Raw genomic sequence first — 24,650 nt, 5'->3', positions numbered from 1 at the left:
CCCAAAGCTATGAATTTTCAGATTGATTCTGCATGTAAGGCATTACTAAGGCACAGGATGCTTCATCTCATTATTTAAAAAAATTGAAACTTACAATTTAGAAAATAATAGATTTCTTAAAAAAAATGAATAACCTGAAGAAATATAAACCACCCTTGCTAGAAACAATATTTTTCCCTTTAATTAGACTGCTGTTATGCCAGATTAGAGTTTCATGTATAGACTTATTTAAGAAGCAGCTATATTACTCTTTTAAATCCCTTGCTATTTCGTTTCTTTTGTAAATATTATGTAAACAGTTTACCAAATGACTTCAACCTATAAACTCAAGCGTCCCGTGGTCAAAATACTCCAGGACCATTTTTCCTTACAAAGTTGCTTTTGGAAATAAAGCAATTGAGAAGCCTGGGCTGCAGTCCTGAGTGGTCATTAACTGAATGTGCAGCTCTCAAGCGAGTCGTTTCACCTCAGGCCTGCATATCTGTTGAATGGCACAGACTACCACCTATCTTGCTACTTCCCAAAGCTGGTAAGAAGAGGAGTGCGATAACTGTGAATGTATCTGCATCTTAGTAAGATCTCCTGGTTTCTTTCAGTCAAGAAGTTTATTGTGGCTAAATGGTGGGATGCATGTGGTAGAAAAGTAATGGAGGAAGTGAGAAGAACTGAGGGGTTGGGGAGGGGGGGAGGAGATGGTATGAGATTATGAAGGCTTTTGTATGCTTTGGAAGCAGTTTACAGTTTTTTCCTGTAGGGCATTAGAACCACTAGAGGCTTTTAAGCAGTAGAGAGATGAGATATCACCAAACGTATGTTTCAGAAAAATAACTTGAGAGACAGTAGGAAGGATTGATAGGAGGTGGGGTAGGCAAGATTGGAATCAGCGAGATGAATTAGGATGCTGCAAGGTTTAATCTGGGCCATGAAGATTTGGGCAGTGGTGTGGGGGCAAGGAAAAGAAAAAAACAGATTTGAGAGAAGTTTAGAGTTAGAATTAATATTGTGACCAACTAGATACTAATTGCATTCCATCCCACAATCATAGTTCTTATTCTCTGAATCTCGATTATTTAGGGATACTGGAAAATCTCAGATAATTAGATATGGTGATATACAATATCTGTGGGGAATGGAACAAGCTCAGCAGCAGTAACTTTAACATGTATTTCATTGATTACATGCTTCATCTTGCTTTATCTTGAAATCAAAGCTCTTAAGGTATAGGTAGTTCAATGGCATTAAAGTTTTTCCTTCTTGTTCTTCTTCTTTTTTTTTTTTTTTAAATCAAACTCAGTCTAACATAAATTGGAAATCAGTTCCACTGCAATATTAGAGACATTAACATATGAAAGTCACTGAAGTACCGAATATTTTAAAATATTGGTGCTTGGAGCTGCAATTTATTGCATTTACTAGGTGGTCTCTAATGTTGATTTTTTAAGTTCTATTGTTCTTTGGCTCTAATTTTAAGGTGAAACTCTATAATCTATTAACAGAGTTTTAAAAGGAGCCAATGATCTTAAACAGTAATGGCCATGAGAAAACTTGGGTTTTAGGGTCAGCTCTGCTATTGTAATTGACCATGTGACTTAAGGAAAGTGTATAATTTTACCATGCTTTGATTCTACCATCTGTAAAGTGACAGTTGGCTTTGATATCTCTGAGATTCTTTTCAAACATGAGATATTATGATTCCAAAGATACATTCTTTTGTCTGGTTTAGAGCATTTGGATATTTTAAATGGAAATATCCATCATTGCTCTAGTGGAAGAATTCACTGCTATCATGCTTTCTTTAGCTGTAAGCCTTTCCCACCTCTTCTGCCTCTCTCCACTTAGGACAATTATAGCAGATACTGTTTATTACATGGCAGGGACATAGTAGTTTACATTCACTTATTTAACTTTTATCACAACTCTCTGAGCTAGATATTATTCTCTTTTAAAGGTGAAGAACTAAAAGTTCAGCAGGGCCAAGTAAGTTGCCCAATGTCATAAAACAAGTATGTGATGAGGTGAGATTCAGATACAGGTCTAAGTACCACTGAAACTTTTACTTTTAACAAAGCTATTCTGTTTCCATTCACCCAACAGCGCTCTGTGAAAGGCTCAGGTCAAATTCATTTCCTTTATAATGTCTTATCACTGCAGGCTGAAATTACCTATCCTTCCAACTGTCGGTATGATATGTAATGCAATTTGCTTTACATGTGTGTTTTTACTAGAATGTGAACCCTTCAAGGCCAGTAACAATTCTTTTTATTTCTATATCATCAGTGTCTGGTATGGAGGTGGGCCATGTGGTTGCTCAGCAAATGTTTTATTCTATGAAAGAATGAATACCAGCATGACATGCAGATTAACCTATTTCTAATTCCTTATGGTGGCAAATAGGATATCCTTGTATTATCAATGAAGTCAAATGTCTTCCAGCAGTAGCTTCTGGAAACAGACTGTAAGTGTGACAAGGGTAATAACTATGTCATTGTTTTTCAACACTGTGTTCCCAGTGCTGAGCATAGTGCTTAGCTTGGTGCTTAGTGTAGCAAAAGTGGATGGGTGACTGAGGAAGGAATCTGTGTACCCTAACTTTGTAAGGCTTTTCTCCCAGTTCTTTCAAAGAAACATTTACTGAAGGTGTACTTTGTAAAAATTCCTGCTAGGAGTTTGTTTATACTCACTCTCCTGTTCCTCTTTGTTCTAGAATATAAAATTTCTGATAATGTATTTCTGCATGCATGTTTGCCTCTTTTGGGGGTTCACAGCTATAGATCTGGAGGAAGAGATGTTCTTGGGGCAAGAATGGGGGCTGTGTGATTATGTAAGTGACAAGGCACACAGGCCACCAGTCCTGAAGCTCACTGCCATCACCATCCATGTTTCCCAGTAGGCTGCACTCCTTTGATAAATAGAAAGACCTCATGTTCCAGTTGCAGGTGGAGCTTCTCTGAATGAGGTAGATATGAGTACAGAAAAGAAGGAAAAGAGAGGAGGCAGGAAGGAGAAGAGTTGTGGGATTAAAAAAACAAAGAAAAAAAAGGAGGGAAGAGTGGAAAGAAGGGGGAGAGGGTTAAAAGGGTGAAATAGAATTGGAAAGAAGATGGAGCGGTGGGAAAGCAAGGAGGAAAAAAAAGGGACGAGGAAGGCTGGGAGATATTGACAACTTCACACTGAGTGGTGCCAGACAGTTGCACGTCTAGAGGGAAATTTGGGGCTGGAGGGGCCCCTTACTCTGACTCCAAGAAAGGGTAAATAGTAGGGTGGGGGGGTCAGCTTTTAGACTCAATTACCTCACTGCCAGGGCAATGCCAGAGTAAGGCAAAAGGGCCAATGATGTTCACATGGCTCTAACATACCCACCAGGTAGGGCTTAATGATGGTAGCTCTGAAATGAATATTACTTCCCCTCTTAGTAACTGTTATCAGCAAAATGGAAAACAACATAACAAAACTAACAAATACCACAGTGCTCTCAGTATCTTGATAATCAGCTTCTCCCAGGAAGGCCTGTGTCTGCTGCTATTTTGGTTGTCCCACAGCGCTCAGTTCAGTGGTATACCCAGCAGACATTTAGTAAATAGTTGGACAGTTGGGAAATCTTAACATGAAGTACTGTTTTGATTTGGGGGTGGGGACACAGAAGAATGTTTAACAGGTCCTTTGGTGAGAAGCTAGTCTCTGCTTTGTGGAAAAAAGGCTAAAGACACAGTAAGACTCCTAGAGCTAAGTCTTATGTTATTTGTTATTAAAAAGGCAAGGTCTTAAGATGTGCTTTTTAACAGTCTTTAGTTTGGCTGTAATTTAAGATGACTTTTACAAATTAGATCCTAATCCCTGCAGACACAGATGGCTGTCACAGAATAGCCTTGCAAAAACACTAGTCATTAGACTTGGAAGAGCATTCAGAGAAGGATGAAGGGCCATTAACTCTCATCCCACCCCTAGGTCTAGGAGGTCTAATGAGTCCTGGGTGGGCTCTCTGGGTTTAGGCCTGGGTCTGGAATCTGGGTGGGCCTAGGGCACCGGTTCTCATTTGGAACAGCCTCTCTAGTTCACTCTGGAATCAGGGATTTAGGATCAGACCTGAGGTCATTAACACTTGACAACAGTAACTTGAATACTTATGTGTGAGGCACCATGCTGGGAACTTCAGGGGAGATAGACATGAACATGATATGGACAGTCTCTGTAAATGATTACAGAAAAATAGGACAAGTCCTATAAGAGAGGAATGTATAAACTGCAATGGGTACATAGGTGAGGAGCTTGGGAGATGGGGAGGGCTTCCCAAAGGAGATGACATTTGACTGGGCATTAAAAGACAAGCTCAGGAGATTGGTTCAAGATGGTGGTGTAGAAGGACATGCACTCACTCCTTCTTGCGAGAGCAGCGGAATCACAACTAACTGCTGAACAATCATCAACAGGAAGACCCTGGAACTCACCAAAAAAGATATCCCACATCCAAAGACAAAGGAGAAGCCGCAATGAGATGGTAGGAGGGATGCAATCACAATAAAATCAAATCCCATAACCGCTGTGTGTCTGACTCACAAACTGGAGAACAATTATACCACAGAAGTCCACCCACTGGTGTGAAGGTTCTGAGCCCCACGTCAGGCTTCCCAACCTGGGGGTCTGGCAACGGCAGGAGGAATTCCCAGAGAATCAGACTTTGAAGGCTAGCGGGATTTGATTGCAGAACTTTGACAGGACTGGGGGAAACAGAGACTCCACTCTTGGAGGGCACACACAAAGTAGTGTGCACATCAGGACCCAGAGGAAGGAGTAGTGACCCCACAGGAGACTGAACCAGACCTACCTGTTAGTGTTGGAGGGTCTCCTGTAGAGGTGGGGGTTGGCTGTGGTTCACCGCGGGGACAAGGACACTGGCAGCAGAAGTTCTGGGAAATACTCCTTGGCGTGAGCCCTCCTGGAGTCCGCCATTAGCCCCACCAAAGAGCTGGTAGGCTCCAGTGTTGGGTCGCCTCAGGCCAAACAACCAACAGGGAGGGAACTCAGCCCCACCCATCAGCAGACAAGTGGATTAAAGTTTTACTGAGCTCTGCCCAACAGAGCACCACCCAACTCTACCCACCACCAGTCCCTCCCATCAGGAAGTTTGCACAAGCCTCTTAGATCGCCTCATCCACCAGAGGGCAGACAGCAGAAGCAAGAAGAACTACAATCCTCCAGCTTGTGGAATGAAAACCAAATTCACAGAAAGACAGACAAAATGAAAAGGCAGAGGACTATGTACCAAATGAAGAAACAAGACAAAACCCGAGAAAAACAACTAAATGAAGTGGAGATAGGCAACCTTCCAGAAAAAGAATTCAGAATAATGATATTGAGGATGAACCAGGACCTCAGAAAAAGAATGGAGCAAAGATCGAGAAGATGCAAGAAATGGGTAACAAAGACCTAGAAGAATTAAAGAAAAAACACCTAGAAGAATTAAAGAACAAACAAACAGAGATGAACATTACAATAACTGAAATGAAAATGACACTAGAAGGAATCAATGGCAGAATAACTGAGGCAGAAGAATGGATAAGTGACCTGGAAGACAGAATGGCGGAATTCACTGCTGTGGAACAGAATAAGAAAAAAGAATGAAAAGAAATGAAGACAGCCTACGAGACTTCTGGGACAACATTAAACACATCAACATTCACATTATAGGGGTCCCAGAAGGAGAAGAGAGAGAGAAAGGACCTGAGAAAATATGTGAAGAGATTATAGTCGAAAAGTTCCCTAACATGGTAAAGGAAATAGCCACCCAAGACCAGGAAGCACAGAGAGTGCCAGGCAGGATAAACTCAAGGAGAAACATGCTGAGACACATAGTAATCAAACTGACAAAAATTAAAGACGAAGAAAAATTATTAAAAGCAACAAGGGAAAAATGACAAATAACATACAAGGGAACTCCCATAAGGTTAACAGCTGATTTCTCAGCAGAAACTCTACAAGCCAGAAGGGAGAGGCATGATATATTTAAAGTGATGAAGGGGAAGAAACTACAACCAAGATTACTCTACCTGGCAAGGATCTCATTCAGATTCAATGGAGAAATCAAAAACTTTACAGACAAGCAAAAGCTAAGAGAATTCAGCACCAACAAACCAGCTCTACAACAAATGCTAAAGGAAATTCTCTAAGTGGGAAGCACAAGAGAAGAAAACGACCTACAAAAACAAACCCAAAACAATTAAGAAAATGGTAATAGGAACATACATATCTATAATTACCTTAAATGTGAATGGATTAAATGCTCCAACCAAAAGACACAGGCTCGCTGAATGGATACAAAAACAAGACCCATATATATGCTGTCTACAAGAGACCCACTTCAGACCTAGGGACACATACAGACTGAAAGTGAGGGGATGGAAAAAGATATTCCATGCAAATGGAAATCAAAAGAGAGCTGGAGTAGCAGTACTCATATCAGATAAAATAGACTTTAAAATAAAGAATGTTACAAGAGACAAGGAAGGACACTACATAATGATCAAGGGATCAATCCAAGAAGAAGATAAAACAATTATAAATATATATGCACCCAACACAGAAGCACCTCAAACATAAGGCAAATGCTAATGGCTCTAAAAGAGGAAATTGACAGTAACACAACAATAGTTGGGGACTTAAACACCTCATTTACACCAATGGATAGATCATCCAGACAGAAAATTGACAAGGAAACACAAGCTTTAAATGACACAACAGACCAGATAGATTTAATTGATATTTATAGGACATTCCAACTGAAAACAGCATATTACACTTTCTTCTCAAGTGCACACGGAACATTCTCCAGGATAGATCACATCTTGGGTCTAAAATCAAGCCTTGGTAAATTTAAGAAAATTGAAGTCATATCAAGCATCTTTTTCGACCACAACACTATGAGATTAGAAATAAATTACAAGGAAAAAAATGTAAAAAACACAAACACATGGAGGCTAAACATAACATTACTAAATAACCAAGAGATTACTGAAGAAATCAAACAGGAAATCAAAAAATAACTAGAGACAAATCACAATGAAAACACGATGATCCAAAACAAAACCTATGGGATGCAGCAAAAACAGTTTTAAGAGGGAAGTTTATAAAGATACAATCCTACCTCAGGAAAAAAGAAAAACCTCAAATAAACAATTTAACCTTACACCTAAAGGAACTAGAGAAAGAAGAACAAACAAAACCCAAAGTTGGTAGAAGGAAAGAAATCATAAAGATCAGAGAAGAAATAAATGAAATAGAAACAAAGAAAACAATAGCAAAGATCAATCACCTAAAAGCTGGTTCCTTGAGAAGATAAACAAAACTGAAAAACCTTTAGCCAGACTCATCAGGAAAAAGAGGGAGAGGACTCAAATCAATAAAATTAGAAATGAAAAAGAAGAAGTTACAACGGACACCACAGAAATACAAAGCATCATAAGAGACTACTACAAGCAACTCTATGCCAATAAAATGGACAACCTGGAAGAAATGGACAAATTCTTAGAGAGGTATAACCTTCCAAGACTGAACCAGGAAGAAACAGAACATGTAAACTGACCAATCACAAGTAATGAAATTGAAACTGTGATTAAAAATCTTCCCACAAACAAAAGTCCAGGACCAGATGGCTTCACAGGTGAATTCTATCAAACATTCAGAGAAGAGCTAACACCCATCCTTCTCAAACTCTTCCAAAAAAATTGCAGAGGAAGGAACACTCCCAAAGTCATTCTATGAGGCCACTATCACCCTGATACCAAAACCAGACAAAGATACTACAAAAAAAAGAAAATTACAGGCCAATATCACTCATGAATATAGATGCAAAAATCCTCAACAAAATACTAGCAACCAGAATCCAACAACACATTAAAGGATCATACACCATGATCAAGTGGGATTCATCCCAGGGATGCAAGGATTCTTTAATATATGCAAATCAATCAATGTGATACACCATATTAACAAACTGAAGAATAAAAACCATATGGTCATCTGAATAGATGCATAAAAAGCTTCTGACAGAATTCAAAACTATTTATGATAAAAACTCTACAGAAAGTGGACATAGAAGGAACCTACCTCAACATAATAAAGGCCATATACAACAAACCCACAGTAAACATCATTCTCAATGGTGAAAAACTGAAAGCATTTCCTCGAAGATCAGGAGCAAGGCAAGGATGTCCACTCTTGCCAGTATTATTCAACATAGTCTTGGAAGTCCTAGCCACAGCAATCAGAAGAAAAATAAATAAAAAGAATACAAATTGGAAAAGAAGAAGTAAAACTGTTTGCAGATGACATGATACTATACATAGATAATCCTAAAGATGCCACCAGAAGACTACTAGAGCTAATCAATAAATTTGGTAAAGTTGCATGATACAAAATTAATGCACAGAAATCTCTTGCATTCCTATACACTAACAATGAAAAATCAGAAAGAGAAATTAAGGAAACACTCCCATTTACCACTGCAACAAAAAAGAATTAAATACCTAGGAATAAACCTATGTAAGGAGGTAAAAGAACTCTACTCAGAAAAGTATAAGACACTGATGAAAGAAATCAAAGATGACACAGACGGATGGAGAGATATACCATGTTCTTGGATTGGAAGAGTCAATACTATGAAAATGACTATACTACCCAAAGCAATCTACAGATTCAGTGCAATCCGTATCAAATTACCAATGGTATTTTTTACAGAAATGATTTTTTATGAACCAAAAAATCTTAAAATTTGTATGGAGACACAAAAGACCCTGAATAGCTGAAGCAAACTTGAGGGAAAACAACGGAGCTGGAGAAATCAGACTCCCTGACTTCAGACTGTATTACAAAGCTACAGTCATCAAGACAATATGGTACTGGCACAAAAACAGAAATATAGATCAATGGAACAGGATAGAAAGACCAGAGATAAACCCACGCACCTATGGTCAATTAATCTATGACAAAGGAGGCAAGGATATACAATGGAGAAAAGACAGTCTCTTCAATAAGTAGTGCTGGGAAAACTGGACAGCTACATGTAAAGGAACGAAATTAGAACACTCCCTAACACCATACCCAAAAATAAACTAAAAGTGGATTAAAGACCTAAATGTAAGACTGGACACTATAGAACTCTTAGAGGGGGGCTTCCCTGGTGGCACAGTGGTTAAGAATCCACCCGCCAGTGCAGGAGTCATGGGTCGAGCCCTGATATGGGAAGATCCCACATGCCGTGGAGCAACTAAGCCTGTGCGCCACAACTACTGAAGCCCGCGTGCCTAGAGCCAGTGCTCCCAAAAAGAGAAGCCACCACAATGAGAAGCCTGCACACCACAACGAAGAGTAGCCCCTGCTCACTGCAACCAGAGAAAAGTCCGTGGGCAGCAATGAAGACCCAATGCAGCCAAAATAAAATAAGTTAAAAAAACAAAACAAAACAAAACTCTTAGAGGAAAACGTAAGAACTCTTTGACATAATTCACAGCAAGATAATTTTTGACCCACCTCTTAGAGTAATGAAAATAAAAACAAAAATAAACAAATGGGACCTAGTGAAACTTAAAAGCTTCTGCACAGTAAAGAAAACCATAAACAAGATGAAAAGACAAGCCTCAGAATGGGCAAAAATATGTGCAAATGAAGCAATTGACAAGGGATTAATCTCCAAAATATACAAACAGCTCATGAAGCTCAATATCAAAAAAACGAACAGCAGAATTAAATAAATGGGCAGAAGACCTAAACAGACATTTCTCCAAAGAAGACATACAGATGGCCAAGAGGCACATGAAAAGATGCTCAACATCACTAATTATTAGAGAAATGCAGATCAAAACTACAATGAAGTATCACCTCACACTGGTCAGAATGGCCATCATCAAAAAATCTACAAACAATAAATGCTGGAGAGGGTGGGGAGAAAGGGAACCCTCTCGCACTGTTGGTGGGGATGTAAATTGATACAGCCCTTATGGAGAACAGTATGGAGGGTTCTTAAAAAACTAAAAATAGAACTACAATACGACCCAGCAATCCCACTACTGGGCATATACCCTGAGAAAACCATAATTCAAAAAGACACATGCACCTCAATGTTCACTGCAGCACTATTTACAATAGCCAGGACATGGAATCAACCTAAGTGTCCACTGACAGAGGAATGGATAAAGAAGATGTGGCACATATATACAATGGAATATTACTCAGCCATAAAAAGGAATGAAATTGAGTTATTTGTAGTGAGGTGGATGGATCTAGAGTCTGTCATACAGAGTGAAGTAAGTCAGAAAGAGAAAAACAAGTATCGTATATTAACGCATGTATGTGGAATCTAGACAAACGATATCGATGAACCTATTTGCACAGCAGGAATAAAGACAAAGACGTAGGGAGTGGATGTGTGGACACAGGGCGGGTGGGGGGGATGAACTGGGAGATTGGAATTGACATATGTGCACTGCCCTGTGTAAAACAGGTAGCTAGTGGGAACCTGCTATACAACACAGGGAGCCTGCTCGGTGCTCTGTGGTGACCTAGATGGATGGGTTGGGGATGGGGGTGGGAGGGAGGGGATATGTGTACACATGTAGCCGATTCACTTCATTGTACAACAGAAACTAACAGAACATTGTAAAGCAACTATATACCACCCCCCCCCCAAAAAAAATGTATCTTAGAGATAAGCTAGTCTAAGCCCCTTTTCATATAAAGTAGGAACATATAAAGTAGGAACTCCAGGAGTGACTCCTTCTCCCTATTTATCCATTACTATAAAAAAAGTGATAATTCAGTAGTGCTTCGTTATCTCCAAAAATAGAAAAATCACTACCTCACAACACAAAATATTCTTTTCTTAGAAAGTGGCTTTCTTACATTGGGCCAAATTTGCCTCCCAATAACTTTCAACTTATTGGTCCCACTTTATCATTGAAGCTGCACAAAATCAGATCCCTCTTTTTCACTGCAGGCTTTCAAGTAGCTGAAGACAAAAATCACATCTCCCATGGCCGTGCCTTCTCTAGAGGAAAATATTTCCCCAAATGATATGATTTCCACTTCTCTTCCCTTCCTTCCAGCCCTGTTCTAGATAAGCTCCTGTTGCTTTTTTTTTTTTTTTTGGCCATGCCATGCGGCATGTGGGATCTTAGTTCCCCGGCCAGGGATCGACCCTGTGCATCCTGAACTGGGAGCGTAGAGTCTTAACCACTGGATTGCCAGGGAACTCCCAATCTCCTGTTTCTTCAGGCGACAGCACAGAGTTTCAGCATGGAGTCTAAGGACTACTCAGGGGTCGTTTATCTTTGTAAACAGTTGACTACAACTTGTTATTCTCTTGTTGGGATTATACCTCTAAAAATGCAGCTGGCTTTTTGTTGGGAGTCACAACAGATTATTAATGTATATTCAGCTTAATTCAACCACAATAACCTCTACTAAAGCAGGATTCTTTCATCCCAAACTTGAGCAATTGGTTTTCTAAGCCTATGCAGGCATCTCTTTCTATGTCTATATATTTCTGTAAAATTTTTCTAGGTTCATTTTTGCCTATTATTTCACTATTTTAAGGCTTTCTTGAATCTTATTTTTCATAATCCATAAACCTGATAACGTCTTCATTTAAGTTGCCAATAAGTGTGATGAGTAATAAAGAATTAAATATAGAGCCTCTTGTTTCCCTCCAGGGAGAGGGCAGTCTCTTAGTCAACAGTTTCTGGACACATCCATTTAATCAGCAATGAATCTACCTGTCGATTTACATCTCTCTATTTTTCCCCAGAATACTATGAGAGACTATCAAAAGCCTTGCTGAAATACAGATACACAGTGAATATCGTTCACCCTCCCTGACTTCCCAGGCTAGTAAGAACTGTCAAATCACAAAATACTCTTGGTTTAACATGACTTGTTCACGAACCTATAATCATTGACCCTGATCTGACTGTTAAGCTGTTAAGCACATAATTCTCAGATCTACCCTAAGGTATACAGAGATGAAATCTTGGGAAAGCCTGTATGAGTGCTGGAATAGGGGAAACAACTAGGAAGGAAGACCTAGTACCTAATTTCTTACCTAGGCTACTAGGCACATGTCTGCTGGCCTGGGAAACCATACCTTCTCCAAAGGCTGAGGAGAGAAAGGTGTGCAGAACAAAGAAGGACTCCTGAGTGTGTGGTCTTGTGGTAAGTTGTGCCATGGCACTTTTCTTGGACTACTTTGTCCAGCCCTAATGATGGGCTATCTCCCATCTGGACACACTTCCCGAGATAGGCATGGGAACTTACATCTCTCCTAGGAAAGGTACTCAGTAACTTGAATTCATCCCATGGAAATCCTTTGGAAGCTACAAAATCAAAGACGATCTGGAGCTTATTGCTGGCCAGGAAACGTCGCTCGAGGAACTCGCCACTGGGTGTCCGGATCCGCAGTTTGCTCACAGGCTCAGCATTTTCTTCCTTTGGCTCTGGAGGCAGGGCCTGCTCTAAGGAGAGTCTGATGGCCTAAAGAGGGCAAAAATCAGGTGTTAAACTGTTGATGGATGGAATTGTGGGGGGTGGGGGAGGGAGAGATGAGAAAAAACCTGCTGCTTCCTAGAAACTCATCAAAAGCTATTGCCCATTTATTAACTAAGCCTAATGCTTGGACAACAGAATTATGTGTTTTTCATTTTCTTAATATTAGCCCAATAAGCAATTAATTAAAATAAATCCCACCTTGATGACACATTAAATTGATAGGTAACTACACAGAGAAGAAAGGTAATTTATTTTTTACTGAAGGGCTCAGGTATTTGTGATTCCTTTCTAGGGCATGAATTAAGGCTATTAGAAGCATTTGCAAAAGACGCGTGTGCACGCGAACACACACACACACAGATGGGGGTGGAGAAAGAGAGAGGGAGAGAGAGTGGGAGAGAGAGCGCGAGTGCACAAAAGAGAGAGAGAACATACATTTCCCAAGTAGAAATGACTGAAGATTTTGTAGAATTCTGGATAATATACTAACAACAAAATGGAGGAAAGACTCTGTTTGGGTTGATGAAAATGTTTGGAAATAATGGTCGTGGTTGCAAGACTGTGAATGTAATTCATGCCACTTAACTGTACTTAAGAAGGGTTAAAAAGGCAAATTTTTGTTATATATATTTTGCTACAATAAAAAAATGGAATGGAAAGAAATTAAAATATCAGGCTTATTGGGGGCAGGAGACTATGGTCCTAGTTCCAGCTTTGCCACTAAACTGCTGTGAGATTTGGCCAAGTCCACATTTCTGGACCTAGATGTGGCACAGACTCAAACAGGTGGGGTAAACTGTTGGGAGATCTCATGGCTAGAGTTGGGCTCTAGTTCTCAATCTAGCATTACGTTGTTTCACATTCAAGATATTCCAGTGGAAGGAGTTTAAAGATCTCTGATGTCCCTGCCTGTGGCAGAAATTCACTAAAACCTTTTTGTTCCTAGAACTGTGGCAGGTTCCTTAGACATGTAAGCCTGGTATTAGCATGTGCAGCTTCACAGTTATATTGTGTTCCTGGTTACTTTCACATTTCCATGTTCCCAATTTTCATCAATAGGGAAAACAAAAATTTCCCCCAATTAACATGAGTGAGAGAAATTGGGATACATGTTCTCTAAAATCTCAACACAATTTTCAAAGTTGGTGTCACTCCCTTTGGAGAAAAAACAACAACAAAAACCCTATTAAACAACTCTCAGGTAAAAGGGGAAATATAATGAAAACTACAGAATATCTAGAAAACAATTGTTGAAATTTCATATTCATATTGGAATCTCTGGGATTCATTTAAAGCAGTGCTCAGAGGAAATTCATAGCCTTAAAATTCTTATATCATTCAAAAGGAAAATAAAAATAAGTTAACTGGGTCTTCCCTGGTGGCGCAGTGGTTAAGAATCCACCTGCCAATGCAGGGGACACGGGTTTGAGCCCTGGTCCGGGAAGATCCCCCATGCTGCGGAGCAACTAAGCCCCTGCGCCACAACTAGTGAGCCTGCGCTTTAAAGCCCGAGCCACAACTACTGAAGCCCATGCACCTAGAGCTTGTGCTCCACAACAAGAGAAGCCACAGCAATGAGAAGCCTGCGCACTGCAATGAAGAGTAGCCCCTGCCTGCTGCAACTAGAGAAAGCCCGTGCACAGCAACGAAGACCAAACACAGCCAAAAATAAATAAATAAAAATAATTAAAAAAAAAAAAGAGAAATCTCTTCCCTTGTAGCTTGTTTTAATGGTCAATGAGTAAGCATAGGTAAAGCAGGTAGCAGAGTAGTTGATACACAGAAGACGTTCAACAAAATATTTTCTACCTTCCATTACTGAGAGTCCTCAGCATGGACAGATACTAGAGTTTGTCAGGCATAGTATTTCGTACTTGTGTGATAGGCACTTGATAAGTGTTTGAACATGAATAAACTCTGATTTCCAAACAGTGAAATCTTACACATCTCTCAAGACCTGGCTCAAATATCAGTTCTTCTGTAGTGTTGACTGAATTCCAAAAGCTGTGAAAGATTTTTACTTTGCCCCTGAACTCTAAGTATTTTGCTTTTATTTCTGTTATGTTATTTAGCACGTTTTTCCTTGATTTGCTGTTACTTGTAGACATGTTGTATCTTCCCTACAAGATGTAATCTCTCTTTGCAGGCAGAAAATGTCTTACTATCCTTTGTTTCTCTTTCAGTGCCTAGCATAGTTCTTGCTCAAAAATCATTTACTGATATTGGAGAGGGTGTAGAGAAAAGGGAACTCTCCTACACTGGGAGAGTGGGAATGTAAATTGGTGCAGCCATCATGGAGAACAGTATGGAGGTTTCTTAAAAAACTAAAACTAGAACTATCATATGATCTAGCAATCCTACTCCTGGGTATATATCTGGAAAAGACGAAAACTCTAATTTGAAAAGATACATGCACCCCAATGCTCATAGCAGCACTATTTACAACAGCCAAGTCATGGAAGCAACTTAAGTGTCCATCAACAGATGAATGGATAAAAAATATGTGCTACATATATACAATGGAATATTACTCAGCCATGAAAAAGAATGAAATATTGCCATTTGCAGCAACATGGATAGACCTAAAGATGATCATACTAAGTGAAGTAAGTCAGACCAAGAAAGACAAATATTATGGTTACCATAGGGGGTTAGAGGTGGGGAGGGATAAATTAGGAGTATGGGATTAACAGACATACCCTACTATGTATAAAATAAACAACAAGGATTTACTGTATAGCATATATATATATATTTAATATATATATAATATATATAAAATATATATATATATCTGAATAACTTTGCTGTACACCTGAAACTAGCACAACATTGTAAACCAACTATACTTTAATTAAAAAAATTTGTTGAATAAGTTACGAGGTGGCATCCTCTGACCAGGAGTGATGACTAATGGAGTTTTCATCAGCCCAAGTTAGGGCCCTCCAGGTCTTTCTATCACTTGTTAGATGGCTTCCTCTATTTATAAGTGAATTTTGCCATTAATCCTATATCTAGAAAAAAGTTCTAAGAGCCATTTTTTGTGAGTCATCCTAGGAAGTCATTTGACACCCTTTCTCTTTTTTCCCATTGCACTTTAGGTAAATCTCTATAATGACTTTTATATATAGTATGTAATTCTATTTTTACAAGACTATGAACTCCTGGAGCAGAGGGCCCACATCTGTATCCCTACTTCCTAACAGATTTTGGACACACACTAAGTAGTCAAAAAAATATTTGCCAAATGAGTGAATGAAAAAATTCTCTATATTGTCACAGACATGACCTGAACTCAGGGTGGAAAAAAATCAGCCAAGCTAAATGGATTTTTCACATATAGGGGCCCAGTGAAAGATGCTGCAGAAGTAACTCCCAGTGTCTTTTGGTGGGTAAAGTAAAGCCTGAGAAAAGGGGAGAAAATACAGTCTTTGTGTTTTTTGGGTGAGACAATATTTAGGAAGGATGGGAATATTTGTCAGGCAAGAAAGGGGAGAGGAATTGGAAAGAATAGAAAACCATGAATCTAGTACAAGTTTAAGTTTTCTAAGAGTTCAACACAATAGATTGGGAATGATTCTTCTAAAGAAAATTAGTCTTCCATATCAAAATGAATCTGGGAAAAGTGGAAAGAAGTAAGTTGTAGGAAATATTAACATCCTTAGTATCAAATGCAATGGAAATAGACCTAGCATTTGAATAACTTTTCTAAAAATTATGCTCTACCTCACGTTCCTCTTCTTGTTCTTTGCGAATCTGTTCCAAACGAAACTGTTCTGCCATCTCTCTCTCATGAGCTTCCCTCTGTTGATAAAAGAGAAAGGAATCCAACACTTAATAAACACTGGCCTACTTTTTTTTTAAAAAAGAAAAGAAATAAAAGAGAAAGAAAAAGAAAAGAAAAAAAGTTCATTTTCAGCATGGCCCAGAGGTACACTGTGGTAATGAAAGTGTTTCTCTCTGGAACAAGGATGGAAATAAAAGCAACAACAAAGCATACCTCTATGATCATGGTGGGTTCCTATTCAAACATTTAGGTAGCTCTGGGTAGTGTAGCATTCAAGATCCTTCAGACCTTTCTCTGGTCTTCCTTTCTGGTCTTTTCTGCCACCTCCCCTGTACCCAAATATCAAAACTCTATTCACATCAGCCTCTATCTTGAACCCATGCTTTCTGGCTCCTTGTTGCTAGCACACATTACTTCCTCTCCTACCCCCCTTTCTCTATCCAGTTCAAATATACAATCTCTTCTATGAAACCCTGCCTAGTACATTCCCATTTCTTGGCTCTCGAAAAAAGCTGGAAAAAACTTTCCACTGAAAATCCTGTTCATTGAACTCTCACAGAACTCAGTGCTTCCCTTACAACATTTAGGATCCTTGCCTAAGTGTTCCAGCTATCTATGCTCTTGACTGAATCTACTCTGCAGCACAATGTGAGCCTTATTTTGAAGGCAGAAAGAGTGGCTTATTCATTTTCCTCTCCTTCAATGCCCAGTACAGAAGCATTTAATGCTCAAGAAGCATTAAATAAGTCAGTGGTTCTCAACCCTGACTGCACATTAAAATCACCTGAAGAGCTTTTTAAACATTGCTAGATTTTACCACAGACTGATTAAAAACAAATGAAGTAAACACTAGGCCCATTTTTGTTTTCACTTCTCATGATTCCTGAAAAAATTTATCTTGTCAAAATGAACCATGCTTTAAGAACCTGAGGTAGAATTATATTCTTTCTGTTAATTGAAACTAGCTTTCTCCACTGCAAACCCAACTCTCTTAGGTTTCAAAATGATTAAAGGGCTGGCATTTACATAATGAAAGACTATTTAGGATTGAGTTCTTTATCCCAGAAGTCCCCTGACCAAACCTACCTTTGCTCTGTCAGCCTCAAGTGAAAGGCGATAGGCCTCGTCTTGTTCTCTCTTCACATTTTCTCTGGCTTCTCGTTCGTCCTTAAAAGAAAGGAAAATATTCAAAGGCATTTTACCACATTACTGTTTTTAAAGAAAACAACAATAATAATCCCCTTGTCTTACTCCTGTGTAAATTTATTATAATTAAACAAGACACTTTTAAAGTGTACAATATAAATAAGCTAACAAATAATAAGGTGAGTAGCACAGTAGATAGTGAAAATAAGAATGTTTGAAGCCTAGTCTACCACTTACAAATTGTGTGACCTTGGGCAAGTTATTTAATCTCTTTAGGTCTCAGTTTCCTCAACTGTAAAAAAGAAATAACATTTGTCTCATAGGGTTGTGAGAATTGAATGCAATGATATATAAACTGTCTAGCAAAGTACCTGACATTTAGTTCATTTTCACTGATTAGTTCCCTTCTCCTTTACTCCTGATTTTTCTAAGATAAACTTGGAGATTATCAGCATTGGGACTAAGGACTGGGAGAGAGGAAAGGACTAGGAAGTAATCTGGTCAGCACAGAAAGAGGCTGAAAGCACAATACCCTGCTTAACTTTAGTCCATATCACACCACTAAAGCTTGGTTATCAAATAAGTATATCCCCACAACATTCACACTCATGAAGTGTGGATAATGTAAGTTATCTAAGTTGAAGATCTTCTAGAATATTTTTAGTGTCTGAAGTGATTATGCCATCTGTGTACATTTAAATTGTGATTTCATATAAAATTAAAAGTTAATTCAACTACCAGAATTTCTTATTTGTTAAATTCTGGAGTATAGCCAATATACATGTCCTTAAATTTAATAAATACCCACACCTGTTGACATTAGAGTATAGGTTCCCTCTCTGGTCATTTTTTTTTTTTTTTTTTTTTTGCGGTACGCGGGCCTCTCCCTGTTGTGGCCTCTCCCGTTGCGGAGCACAGGCTCCGGACGCACAGGCTCAGCGGCCATGGCTCACGGGCCCAGCCGCTCCGTGGCATGTGGGATCCTCCCGGACCGGGGCATGAACCCGTGTCCCCTGCATCGGCAGGCGGTCTCTCAACCACTGCGCCACCAAGGAAGCCCCCTTTCTGGTCATTTTGCACAGTAGGCTGAATCATACATAAGTTACCGATATCTGACTGGTTTTGACCTATAAAAATGGAAATTTCATATAGTTTAACTTAATTCTTTCTTTTTGTCTCCTCAGTTCAATATATGCTTGCTCAGGCTGAGTGTATGCTCAGCACTGTCTTAGGTACTCCCTCTGATATCTATTCAAGACTGGCCTTCTCCTTGAAGCCTCATACTCCTTTTGGTTTCAATGATTCCATTAAGTCCACAATCTCTGGTATAAATAGTAGCATTTCATTGATTCCTAATCTTTCAAATAAAAAATTAGGAAAAATTAGATGTTGTTGGCCTGAAGCTAATTGCTATACCATCTGTGATAAAAGAGTATGCCAGAGAAATTATATGTTGGGGCAAAATATCAGGAACAATGTTTAACCTGAGAGACCACTTAGGCTGCAAAGTAGTCAGGATAATTTACGTGTCATGTAATATGACACATGAATAAAAACAGGTTTTAAAAACTCCTACTTGGAGACGTACTTAGCTATTAGTATTTTTATTTTAAAGCAACAGAAGCATCTTCCTTTAAAGATATTTTCACTGATTCCAACTGGGTATTTCCTACTTTGGTCTATATACTACAGTTTTACTATGACCAGATACAATCAGCCTGATAGGACATATTCTGTATGTTTTTCTTTATATTTGCATTTGCATTTACTCTGTAAGCACCTTTGCCCACTCAATATACAAGCTTGTACAGACTGGACACTTAATAGTTCATTTGGCCATGGCTGATCTATAGTTGATGTATAATGTCTTCATTTTTTTATGTCACCAAGGAGAGGTAATGAGGAGATTAGAAGACCTGTGTTCAACTCCTAGCCCTGCTAGTAGCAAGCTGTGTGTTCTTGGGTAAACACTGTCTCCCTTTTCAGTCATTTATTAAATTAAAGAATTGAATTTTTAAGGAAACTGTGCCTCTCTGAACAACTCTATCTTTCCAAATTTAGATATTCCTAATATTATCAACAACCTATGGGAGTAATCTTATCTTTTTACATTTCAAGTAGGGAAATATTTAAGATGCTTAGGATTTTAATTGTAACATACTTTCATGACTCCACCTTTTCAAATTAGTTTAGATTTCTCTTGTAGCATTCTGTCCTTTCCCTTTAAAACGTTTATCACAATTGTATCAATTATCATATGATTATTTATTTAATGTGAGAGTCCCCCATGACACTGTAAGCACCATAAAGGCAGGGATCTTGTCTATATTACATACCTCTGTATTCCAAGTGTTTCACACAATGCCTAGCTTTTGGAAGGTATTTAATAAGCATCTGTTGAATAAATGAACCGTCTTTCCAGGCATAAAACATTCATTGTCTAGAGTAAAAATTAAGGAGGAAAATGATATAGCTCATTCATAAAGTGGCCCTATCTGAGTCAATGAAATTGACTGGCTGGGCAGAAATGACCCGTTATGACACTATGTACACACACAAAGGGACCTTCTAAAAGCTACCACAGCTGGAAGCCCTCTCTGAGCACAAATACAGTTTGTAATAAAAGCATTCTAAGTAAACAGCTCTGTTTTAAAACAGACTGTTGCAGATAGGAAAGGCCATTAAATACAGGGATCCCTGCCACAAAATGTGGCACCTGTTGTGAGAGGACTTCTTGAACCAGCTAACTTCCTTCCTTCCCTCCCCACTTCTCTCTCTTCTATTTCTCTTCCCGTCTTTCCTTCTCACAAATATTCAATAAGCACCAATTTTACTTTAGGCATCACACTAATAGTGGGGTTATAGAGGCAGGCCACAGTTTAATAGAGAGAGAGAGAGAGAGAGATGAGCTAATCTGAAAGAACAATATTGTGTAATCTGAGCTATTTGCTGTATTTTCTTTAACTTGTTTTTAAAAAGGCACTCATGCAAAAAATTGTAATGCAAATGTTAAATTATTCTTAAATGTAGCATTGTTAATATTGCTAGATGCTGGCTGCACAACATTGTGAATACACAGAATGTCACTGAATAATGCACATTATAATAATTAACTGTATGCTATGTGAATTCTGCTTCTATTAAAAAAAATTACTAGAATCAAAAAAAATTTGTAAAATTGCTGTATGTCCACACAACAGAGTACTACTCAGCAATTAAAAGGAATGAATTACTGATACATGCCACAGCACAGATTAACCTCAAAATAATTATGCTGAGTGAAAGAAGTCAGACTAAAGAGTATATACTGTATGATTCAATTTTTCATAAAACTTGAGAAAATGCAAATAAATCTATAGTGACAGAAAGATCAGTGGGTGCATGGGACTTGAATGGTTGGGAGGTAGAGGCAGAAGAAAGGGATTACAAGGTTCATGAGGAAACTTTTGAGAGTGATGGATATGTTCACTATTTTGATCGTGGTAAAGATTTTATTAGTGTATACGTATGTCAAAACTTTTTAAAATTGGACAGTTTATATAGGTACAGTTTATATAATTATACTTCAATATAACTTTAGAAAATAAGTGATTAATAATACTGAAAAAATTAATGTATGGATTAAACAGCAGCTTGGACACAGGTGAAGAGAGAATTAATAAAGTGGAAGTAATCTGAAGAAACTACCTAAATTGCAACATGGAGAGACACAGAGAAATAAGGTATAATAGAGAAGTTAAGTGGACATGGAGGATATAATCAGAGTGCCTAACGTGCATCTGCTAGGAACCCTAGAAGGGAATATAAAGAATGGAGCAATACTCAAAGAGATAATGTTTTCGAATTTTCCAGTATGGATGAAAGATAAGAATAAGCGGCCAAGGACCATTTCAAATGGTAACCTCTAGTTCTATAGAAACTACCAAACTGAATAAACAAACAAATTGACTGAAGTCATCATAGTCAAACACAGCTTTGAATGCCACCTCACCTGAAGAAGACCAGCTCTTGATTCTGTGGATCCAGTGGTAAGACCTTGGATGACTGGGTTGTAATAACAGAAATAGTACTTAGAACCTTGCTAACAAAAGTGTGGTCCAAGAACAAGCAGCACTGAAATCAACTGGAAGCTTGTCAGAAATGTAGAATCTTAGGCTCCACCTGAGACTGACTGAATCAGAATATGAATTTTGATAAATTCGTCAGGTGATTCCTATGCACATTTAATTTAGCAAAGCACTGCTTAAGAAGCTTTGCTTAAAAGTAATGTATACTGCTTAAGTGACAAGTGGTTGGGATGTTATTTTTGCCTGCGGGAAAGCCATAAATGGGGAAAGTTCATCCACTCTGGTGCAGAAAAATAGTTAAATACTAGGACCAGGACCTACCTTTTTACATGGAAAGTCAAGCTAAATGCTCTGGAGATTTTTTTGGGATGTGTGTGTGTGTGTGTGTGTGTGTGTGTGTGTACACGCATGCAACAGAGATGATGTAATGGTGTTTGATAGAATCTAAATACTACATTCTGTGGCCACTTCTCCAGTCAGGATTCCTTCCTGAAGATAGACAGATAAGACAGGTGGAGGAAGCTTACTTTCAATCACAGGTCAGCAAACTGTGGTCTTTGGGCCAAAGCTGGCCTGTAGACTATTTTTGTAAATAAAGTTTTACTGGAATATAGCCATGCCTATTTGTTCATGAATTATCTATGGCTACTTCTGTGCTACAATGACATAGTTGAATAGTTGTGACAGAGAGTATATGGCTTCCAAAGTAGAAAGTATTTACTATCTGACACTTCACAGAAAATGTCTGCTGACCCTTTAAAATCATTATAAATGTTGGTTTCAGCCTTTTTAATTTTTAACTTTTAGCAAGTAGAGAATAAAATCTTAATGAGATTTTAAAGTTCATAAGCCTAGGGGGAGCTTCAGTAAAAGCTCAGATGGAAAGAGTAACTGATTTGTTTATTACATACAAAAAAATCAGAAGCCATAAACTAGCTCCGACATCAGTATGAAAGGTTTAAAGTCAAAGGTCTCGTGGCAGCATATTTCAAATTTTACATGGGCTAACAATAAGAGGTCTTGAAAGGGAGTTCATATCATAGATAAAAATAATTTGATTAAATGTAAGAATGCAAGAGAATTACATACTTGGACAGGTTTCCAGGTATCTAGGAAATGTGGAGGAATGATTTCTAACTCTAGACACATGTGAACTAATCATCTGTCTTAGAGGCTTAGGTATAGAACTTTTTGTTCTGCACCACTTGGTACCTTGGCTTAGTTTTAGGCAATGACTCTGTTGAACATCTACTGTGAGTAATCACTGGGCCAGATATTGTAGGAAAGACATATGTTAAACTAGTCCTACTTTAAAGTGTTTTAAATTTCATCTAAAAGAAAGGGACAAATGATTTGGGTGGGGCTATTTTTATGGAGATTTTGTAGTTATATCCTGCTGTTATCAAATTTCTATTGTTAAAAGCATAGTGTCAGGGCTCCCTGGTGGTGCAGTGGTTGAGAGTCCGCCTGCCGATGCAGGGGACACGGGTTTGTGCCCGGGTCTGGGAAGATCCCACATGCCGTGGAGCGGCTGGGCCCGTGAGCCATGGCCGCTGAGCCTGCGCGTCTGGAGGCTGTGCTCCTCAATGGGAGAGGCCACAACAGTGAGAGGCCCACGTACCGCAAAAAAAAAAAAAAAAAAAAAAAAAAAAGCATAGTGTCAGACTTATTACCTTTCTAAAATGAAAATCACATCATAACACTCCTCTTTCCTAACCTTCAATGATTTCCCCACACCTTCAGGATAAAGTCTAAATTTCCTAGCACAGGTGCCCTCAATTACTTTATCAGCTTCATTACCCACTTCCCCCTTCCATATACGCTATGCTCTAGCCATACAAGCCCTCTCACAGCTCCCTGAACAGACCAGCCTTTGCATGTTTCTCTGCCTTTGCATATCCTTTATCCTTTGCCTGGAAAATTCTTTACCACTCCTCCTTCGGCAAAATCACACTCATCTTTCAGGCTCAACTTAAGTGTCTAGGCATTCACAGGTACCTCACCCTGGGTTGAATGGTTTCACTTCTGTGTTCAATTCACACTGTATTATTTAATCATATATTTACATATTTCTCTCTCAGAGTAGACTGAGCACTGAGGGCAGGAATACTGTTTTATTAATTTTTGAATTTCCAGCATAAGTTAACACTACCAAGTTGGCACTTGATAGATAATAATAGCAGTTAACATTCAGTGAATGCTTCCTATATGCCAGGCATTCTTCTAACTACATTATTATCATATATAATCCTCAGATATATTGAGGGAAGGAGGAAAGAAAAGAGGTGACTATACATAAAAGAAAAAAGAAAGGGAAAGGGAGCTAAGGTATCTGCTCCAGGAACTGTCATGGACCTCAAAAAAGGCCAAAAGCCTTTGCAAGCTAAATGCTCTTGTTTTACTTCCCTCTTGCTACCATTACCCTAATTTGGGTTCTGAGATTTATAACATACCTAGAAGCCTTGAGAGAAATAATAATAGGCAGGACGGGAATAAGAAAATAGCTCTACTGAGGAAAATTATCCTCTTGTGTAGGGTGCTAGATTATTCCATGACTATCTTCTTTCTGTAACATCTGCAAGGGTGACAAATTTCAGGGGACTCTTCATGTGATGACTGGGCACAGTGCCTCGCACATAGTAGGTATTCTACAAATGTGGACTGAATTGAACTGGGAGGACAATTAACTGACTCTTCCTGAGTCACTAAAACAGATAAACCAATCCCTAGCAATTTTGTAGATTCAGTGATGTCAAAAAGAAAAAAGTAAAATAATTCAAATATTTGATCATTTAAAGCCAAGTTTTCAAAGCCTGCCTCTAAAGCTAAATTGATCATTTTATTTTCTAAGTAAATACCTGGTCAGTGTGAGAACAGAGGAAGCAGAGATTTTAGTTATTAAATTATTCTTAAGGGTCTAATTCATTAGGCACCAAAAAGATGTAAGACTGCCTCAATTTCTTCTTTAGTATTTGGGAGGTAAAAAGCACCCCCCCTTTTTTTTTTCAAATCTCCACCTTATGGTCTAATTGGGACAGAAGTGGAGTTCAGATATTTAAGATCTTATTTTTGAAAATTCTCAGGCCACAGGATGTTCTGATAATCTTGTTTACAAAACA

The 24,650-nt window shown here is 38.6% G+C and overlaps 1 protein-coding gene across 1 annotated transcript in view; it reads right to left on the bottom strand.

Moving 5' to 3' along the window:
- FAF1 (Fas associated factor 1) overlaps window positions 1–24,650 on the bottom strand; it is a 484,966-nt gene that overhangs the window by 28,976 nt on the left and 431,340 nt on the right. Inside the window, exons 16-18 of the mRNA XM_082669609.1 lie at window positions 17,405–17,485; window positions 16,258–16,335; window positions 12,301–12,516 (exon numbers count right to left, since the gene is read on the bottom strand). Of these exons, the coding sequence (XP_082525735.1) occupies window positions 12,301–12,516; window positions 16,258–16,335; window positions 17,405–17,485 (375 nt within the window). The remainder of the gene's footprint in view (window positions 1–12,300; window positions 12,517–16,257; window positions 16,336–17,404; window positions 17,486–24,650) is intronic.

This window comes from Grampus griseus (assembly GCF_964374135.1).
Source record: "Grampus griseus genome assembly, chromosome: 1".
In the NCBI taxonomy this organism is placed as follows: Eukaryota; Metazoa; Chordata; class Mammalia; order Artiodactyla; family Delphinidae; genus Grampus; species Grampus griseus.
Note: the sequence above shows the minus strand (reverse complement) of the source record. Positions and strands in the feature narration are given on the sequence as shown.